At 50.1% G+C, this 7,982-nt stretch overlaps 1 protein-coding gene across 1 annotated transcript; it reads right to left on the minus strand.

Annotated features, from left to right (window-relative positions):
- Positions 1-1,819: 1,819 nt before the first annotated feature.
- Krtap5-2 (keratin associated protein 5-2) lies at positions 1,820-3,266 on the minus strand. The gene is given in 1 exon segment (NM_001447371.1): positions 1,820-3,266. A coding segment is annotated over 1 exon segment (1,074 nt). The 5' UTR covers positions 3,203-3,266; the 3' UTR covers positions 1,820-2,128.
- Positions 3,267-7,982: the final 4,716 nt, after the last annotated feature.

Here is a 7,982-nt window from a genome sequence, read left to right on the forward strand (position 1 = left end):
TCATGACCAAGGCAACTTTACAGAAGGAACAGTTTATTTGGACTCACAGTTCCAGAGGGACAGGAGTCTATCAAGATGCAGAGGCAAGGCAGCAGGCTGGAGCAGAGAGCCTAGTGCTCCCATCTTGAATCACAAGCAATAGAGAGAGCAAGCTAGGATTGAAGCTATATTATTTATTTTTTTGGGGGGGGTAGAATTTGCTTCCCCCCCCATCTTTATTAAATTGGGTATTTCTTATTTACATTTCAAATGTTATTCCCTTTCCTGGTTTCCATGCCAGCATCCCCCTAATCCTTCCCCCTCCCCTTCTTTATGGTTGTTCCCCTCCCCACCCTCCCCTCATTACCACCCTCCCCACAACAATCACGTTCACTAGGTGTTCAGTCTTAGCAAGACTAAGGGCTTCCCCTTCCACTGGTGCTCTTACTAGGATATTCATTGCTACCTATGAGGTTGGAGCCCAGGGTTAGTCCATGTATAGTCTTTGGGTAGTGGCTTAGTCCCTGGAAGCTCTGGTTGCTTGACATTGTTGTACTTTTGGGGTCTCGAGCCCCTTCAAGCTCTTCAAGTCCTTTCTCTGATTCCTTCAACGGGAGTCCTATTCTCAGTTCAGTGGTTTGCTGCTGGCATTCGCCTCTGTATTTGCTGTATTCTGGCTGTGTCTCTCAGGAGAGATCTACATCCAGTTCCTGTTGGCCTGCACTTCTTTGCTTCATCCATCTTGTCTAATTGGGTGGCTGTATATGCATGGGTCACATGTGGGGCAGGCTCTGAATGGGTGTTCCTTCAGTCTCTGTTCTAAACTTTGCCTCCCTATTCCCTCCCAATGGTATTCTTGTTCCCCTTTTAAAGAAGGAGTGAAGCATTCACATTTTGATCATCCGTCTTGAGTTTCGTTTGTTCTAGGCATCTAGGGTAATTCAAGCATTTGGGCTAATATCCACTTATCAATGAGCGCATACCATGTGTGTTTTTCTGTGATTGGGTTACCTCACTCAGGATGATATTTTCCAGTTCCATCCATTTGCCTATGAATTTCATAAAGTCATTGTTTTTGATAGCTGAGTAATATTCCAACCTCAAAGTCCAAGTGTTCAGGAGGCAAAACCAGGCAGACCTCTGTGAATTTGAGGCTAGCCTTGTATATCAGTGAGTTCCAGGACAGTCAGGGTTACACAGAGAAAAAGCAAAGCAAACCAAAAGAAACAACAACAACAAAAAAACACAAACACCAACAACCCCCCACACACATACTATCAAACCTCAAAGTTGCCCAGTAGTGTACTTCCTCCAGTAAGACCACACCTCCTAAGCCTCCCAAAACAGTGCCATCAAATGGGAAACAAACATTCAAACATCTGAGCACACAGGGGACAGTTTCCTTCAAACTGCCACAGAACCTCCCCAGATCTCACTCTCCACTTTTCTCTGATGTGACACAGTTTCATGTTTGCTTCCCTTAGCCTCTCCGCAAAGAGGGTGTGCTCAGTCCTACTTCATGTCTTGGGTCTGATCCTCATTCCTGTGCACCATGAGCACACAGACTGATTAGACCCCTTACTCAACACAGTCCTACACAAAGGACTCCGCCCACTGATAGACTTACCTCTGTTGGTGAAAGTCAGCACCCCTGATCCTATTCTGATGCCCTTCACACTTAGGAACTGTGCCTTCTCTATACATTGACTCAGTCCATGTGCACCACACATCATAACATGTGTTATGCATGGTGATAGCTTGGTGTGGATGGCATCCACCTATTAGGGAAGGGGATATGGGGAAGATGATCACTTTAACAATGAGACAACACTCTGAGACAGAGGATAGTGGGGAGAGGATTTATTGAATAGATCTTGGATACATTTCAGAACTTCACAGACTCATTGTGATGCTGGAAAAGCCTGCGTAGACATAGTAGGGAATGTGGGAAAGAGAGGTTAAAGAATGTGGGGACTAAGTTACAACCTGAATCTTTCAGGGAAGCATCAGGGCAGTGATTTGTTCCTTCCCATCAAGGACTGGAGAAGGACGCCTTGAACCTGAGGAGGAACATCACTGTTACCCCACGGCTTCCAAAGAAGACAGGCTTCAGAAGTAAAGGAATAGTAGACGTGCTTCCTGGAAACTCTCAGATCTTACACTGGCAGCACACAGGGGCACAGCAGCTGGACTGACTGCAGCAGGGCTTGCAGCAGCTGGACTGACAGCAGCTGGACTGGCAGCCCCCACAGGAGCCACAGCCCCCACAGGAGCCACAGCCTCCCTTGCAGCCTCCACAGGAGCCACAGCCCCCACAGGAGCCACAGCCTCCCTTGCAGCCTCCACAGGAGCCACAGCCTCCCTTACAGCCTCCACAGGAGCCACAGCCTCCCTTGCAGCCTCCACAGGAACCACAGCCCCCACAGGAGCCACAGCCTCCCTTGCAGCCCTCACAGGAGCCACAGCCTCCCTTGCAGCCTCCACAGGAGCCACAGCCCCCACAGGAGCCACAGCCTCCCTTGCAGCCTCCACAGGAGCCACAGCCTCCCTTACAGCCTCCACAGGAGCCACAGCCTCCCTTGCAGCCTCCACAGGAACCACAGCCCCCACAGGAGCCACAGCCTCCCTTGCAGCCCCCACAGGAGCCACAGCCTCCCTTGCAGCCTCCACAGGAGCCACAGCCCCCACAGGAGCCACAGCCTCCCTTGCAGCCTCCACAGGAGCCACAGCCTCCACAGGAGCCACAGCCTCCCTTGCAGCCTCCACAGGAGCCACAGCCTCCCTTACAGCCTCCACAGGAGCCACAGCCTCCCTTGCAGCCTCCACAGGAACCACAGCCCCCACAGGAGCCACAGCCTCCCTTGCAGCCCCCACAGGAGCCACAGCCTCCCTTGCAGCCTCCACAGGAGCCACAGCCCCCACAGGAGCCACAGCCTCCCTTGCAGCCTCCACAGGAGCCACAGCCTCCCTTACAGCCTCCACAGGAGCCACAGCCCCCACAGGAGCCACAGCCTCCCTTGCAGCCCCCACAGCTGGAACAAGAACAGACAGGCACACAGCAGCACACAGGCTTGCAGCAGCAGGAGCCACAGCCCCCACAGCTGGAGCCACAGCCCCCACAGCTGGAGCCACAGCCCCCACAGCTGGAGCCACAGCCCCCACAGCTGGAGCCACAGCCCCCACAGCTGGAGCCACAGCCTCCTGAACAGCCACAGCAGGTCATGGTTCTGGTATTGGTTTGAGGGAGGAGTAGATCAGAGGAGCAGATGGAGAGGGAAGATGTGTAGATTGGAGGCTCCTGAGCCTGGGGCTTTTATATCCCTGCTCAGGTCAGCTGGGAGGCTGCATGTGCTCACTTCCTAATTCCTGTTTGTGTTATTTCCCCCAGGGAAATCTTGTTTGTTTTCATTTGCCACTCTTGATAGAATTTCCTGGAAATGGCCTCCAAAATGGAAGTTCAAGTTTTTCTCAGACTTCTCTTGGCAGAAGGCAACCTGACAGGTGCCATGTTGTACAGATAGTGCCCAGGCTGTCAGCTCCCAGCATCCACCCTTGCTGGGGCAGGACCTCCACCTGGATGCTGGCAGGCTGTCTTACTCCAGGATGGAGTGGTGTCCTTGTACTATACTCCAAGCTCACGTTTTCCTCCCAGCTGAAGGAGCTGAACACAGCCTGATCACCCACACATGCTTCCGTGTGTGTCCCCTGTTGACCCAGTCCTCTTTATCCAGCTGTCACTCTCTTGACAGGAGCACATGTAGAGGGACATGCCTGTTCTACTTCTGAGACCTAGGGAGGCCAGGTATAAACAAATGACCAAACCCTGGGCTAATGAAACAACAGAATTATATTCTTCCCCTATCCTGGAGGCCAGAAGTGAAATGCCAAGGTGTCGATAATGCTATATTTCAAGTCTTTTCTGGTTTCTGGTGGTTCCAGGCTTCCCTTGGTATCCCTTTGTGTCTCACTTAGGATTCTTGTTGCTGTGAAGAGACACCATGACTGAGGCAACTCTTATAGAGGAAAAATATTTAGTTGGGGCTGGCTTACAGTTCAGAGGTCTCGTCCATCATTGTCATGGCAGGAAACACAGAGGTATGTGGGCTGATACGGTGCTGAGAAGGAGCTAGTGTTCTACATCTTGATCTGCAGGAAGCAGCAGGTGGCTATGTCACACTGGTCACACTTGAGCATATGTGAGACCTTAAAGCCCACCTACAGCCTGCCATCCTTCCCTCAACAAAGCCAGGCCCATCCTTGAAGGCTATACCTTCTAATAGCGCCATTCCTTTTGGTCTAAGCATTTAAACAGACAAGCCTATGGGGGCCACCCATTCAAACCACCATTCCTTATGGCTGTACCCCTCGAACCTCTGACTCATGTTCTCTGCATCCTGTCACCTACGGCTCTGGTCTTTGGACCACCTCACTCTCTTCACCGGTAAAAGCATCCTATTTTCAATAGGATCTGCTGTGTAACTGTCAGGTCTAATTTTATGCTAACTTGAAACAAAGGAGCTAACGCTGATTAAGAAAATGCCTTCGTAAGATCCAGTTGTAGGGCATTTTCTTAGTGATTGATGTGGGAGGGCACAGCCTATGATGGGTGGTGCCATCCCTGGGATGTTGGACCTGGCTTTTATAATATGCAGACCAAGCAAGCCATGATGAATAAGCCAGTAAGCAGAACCCCGCCAGCGCATGTCTACCAGCTCACATGTCTAGGTTCCAGCTCTGCTTGAGTTCCCGTCGTCCTGACTTCCTTCAGTGAGGACTGTGAGGTGGGAGTGTAAGCTAAATAAGCCCTTTCCTCCCCATCTTGCTTTTGCTCCTACTTTCTCATCACAGTGATAATATCTCTAAGTAGGAAAGTGCCTATGTCTTCCGAAGGGAAATACTTCTTCCTGGAGGGAGGAGGAGGACACAGAGGCTCATGAAGTTAGCATTTACGCAGTCCTTCTTTAAGGTCATGTACAAGGTAAAAACGGCCGAGGAGAGGAGACACTCTCGCAGGCCAAGTTGCCTGCGTGTTGTACAGAGGCTCTAGCTAGGCCTGCTGGGTCTGCTGGACCTGCTGGGCCTGCTGGGTCTGCTGGGCCTGCTGGGCCTGCTGGACCTGCTGGACCTGCTGGGCTTGCTGGGCCTGCTGGGCCTGCTGGGCCTGCTGGGTCTGCTGGGCTTGCTGGGTCTGCTGGGCTTGCTGGGCCTGCTGGGCCTGCTGGACCTGCTGGACCTGCTGGTGCTCTGGCTGTCCAGCCTTTCTCATCATAAAATGAAGTGTTTCCCCGTCTCTGGAGGTCACCAAGTCTAGTCCGTACTCACAGAAGAAACTAGAATGGCTGCCTTCACTAGGCGGCACAAGGGATTCGATGTATGGGTGCACATCACCACAATAAAGACTGCAGTGGAGCAGTGGAAGGGGCGAGATTTCCTGTTTATGCAAATAAGCCATTTTCCTTTAGACTTCAACTTACTAATTTTTCGAGGAGTAGTTCTTCTCTGCAACTGCCACTGCTGTGGTATTCTGTTTTAAAATTTAAAAATTTTAATTATGTGTGTGTGTGTGTGTGTGTGTGTGTGTGTGTGTGTGTGTGTGTGTGTGTTTGTGTGTGTGTTTGTGTGTGCACAGGAATGCAGCGCATTTTGGAGGCCAGATTTGGAGGGTGTTGCTCTCCGGGAGCTGGAGTTAGAGGCAGCTGTGAGCTTCCTGAGATCGGTGCTGGGAAGTGAACTGAGAGCCTCTGGAAGAGCAGCAAGCATCTTTCACTGCCGAGCGGTCTCTTCGGCCTTATGATTAGTATTACTGTAACTCATTATTATTAAATTGTGTGCCACGTTTACATGAGTGTAGTTGCACAGAGAGTCCACAAGAGGGCATCAGATCTCCGGAAACTAGACTTAAACAATTGATTTCGAGACTTCTGACATGGGTGCTGGGAACTGAACTTGGGTTCTCTGCAAGAGCAGTAAGCACTCTTAACTACTAAGCCGTGTCTCCCTCCCTGGGTTCCAAAGACACGAGCACACTTTCCTTCTTCCTTCTGCAACTCTTTGGAACTCAATGTTCAGAGGATGAGTCTGGAAGTTCCCCTCCTATTCAATTTTCTGAAAAGGTTAGAAATTATTGGTAAACTCACTAAAACCACTCTGTTACATTTTTGGAAACATTTTACTTAGAAAACTGATTTCAGCTGGACTCAGAAGGCAGAGAGGCAGGCAGATATTCGAGCTAGCCTGGTCTACAGAGTGAGTTCTGGGACAGCTAGGGCTACACACAGAAAATGTGTCCCAAAAATCAAAACAAACCAACCATCCAAATAAACAAACATCTAAGCATCCAATTTCTTTGTTTTTTTTTATTCTTCAAAAACAATTTTTTACTGGAAATATATTCTTTCATACAACACACCCTGACCACAGTTTTTACCCCCTACACCCATTTCAGCAACCCCTCCCCATTCCCCCTCTCCTCCAGATCTGCCACCCACCCATTTCCTGAGCAGGTCTCCAAGAGACCACAGCCAAACAGGAGTATGCAAATAGGAACAAGCAAATGCTCTAATATTGAGAACAGACAAGGCAACCCAATAAGAGGAAAAGAGTCCCAAGAACAGGCAAAAGAGTCAGAGACACACCTGCTCCATTGCTAGGCGTCCCACAGAACAGCAAGCTAAGAGCAGGCAAGGAAGGGCAGAGACACATCTTCACACAGAGCTTATAAACATTATCTCTACATCCGCCAATCTCCTAGGAGAAGTGACCTGATGGAGAGCTCCAATTTAGAGTCCCTCTCACCATAACATCTGGCTGTGGGTCTCTGTACTCACTGCCATCCGCCACAGGAGGAAACCTCTCTGATGATGACTGGACAAGGCACCGCAATGCCCCTAACCCGTTCTCCCCCTCTATGAGTGTTTTTTTTCCCCAGTCATGTTTGGTTCTATTCTAGGTCTCTAGGCTATCGGATTTCAAGTTCCTAGTCATCCAGGCAGTATATGGCGTGGGCTCCTTTCATGCAGCGGGCCTCAAGTTAAACCAAACATCAGTTGCCCACTCCCACAAGTTCTGGGCCACCGTTGCCCCCAGCACACTTTGCAGGCAGGACAGATTGTAGGTCAAGGGTTTTGTGGCTGTGTTGGTGTGGTGGTTTGAGTAAACTTCATGTATTTGGAATGCTTGGCCCATAGGGAATGACACTATTAGGAGGTGTGGCCTTGTTGGAGGAATTGTGTCACTGTGAGGGTGGGCTTTGGGGTCTCCTATGCTCAAGCTATGCCCAGTGTGGCATGCGGTCTCTTTCCATTTCCTGTGGATTAAGATGTAGACTTCTAGGCTTCTCCAGCACCATGGCTGCCTGAACGCCATTATTTATGCTCCTGGTGTGATGATAATGGACTGAACCTCTGAAACTGTAAGCCAGCCCCAATTAAATGTTTTCCTCTATAAGAGTTGCCTTGGTTGTGGTGTCTCTTCACAGCAATAAAACCTTAACTAAGATAGCTGGTGTCTAGGATTTTCTTTTCGTAGCCTGCAGAGTATCCTCTCACAGCCAAGGCTAGCATGTAAGGGTGAAGGCTTCATGCAGGAACCAACTCCACCTCTCTATGTGGAGTGAGTTTGTGGATGTTGTCCTTAGCAATGCCAGTTCAGAGAGCAATTTTCTGTCTTAGCATCAGCCCGGGTTGTTTAGGGTTATCCACGGGACCCCCTCGGCCAAAAATTCAACTGAATGTAACCTGGTCCCATGATTGGAAGCCTTGCTTGGCTACAAAAGATGGCCAGTTCAGACTCTGTATTGTCCTCTACTAGAAGACCTCACCAGGGTCACTGCCATTGATTCCTGGTAGTTTCCATTGTACTAAGTTTTCACGTGCCCCAGTACTCCCCAGTTCCAGGTGTCTTTGCCCACACTCTCTCACTCCCTCACCTGCTCCCTCTTGCTCCTATCCCTATCCACCCCCCCAGTCCATCTGGAAGATTTATTCCATTTCCCCTTCCTAGGG

This window comes from Rattus norvegicus, chromosome 1, assembly GCF_021556685.1.
Source record: "Rattus norvegicus strain SHRSP/BbbUtx chromosome 1, alternate assembly SHRSP_T2T, whole genome shotgun sequence".
In the NCBI taxonomy this organism is placed as follows: Eukaryota; Metazoa; Chordata; class Mammalia; order Rodentia; family Muridae; genus Rattus; species Rattus norvegicus.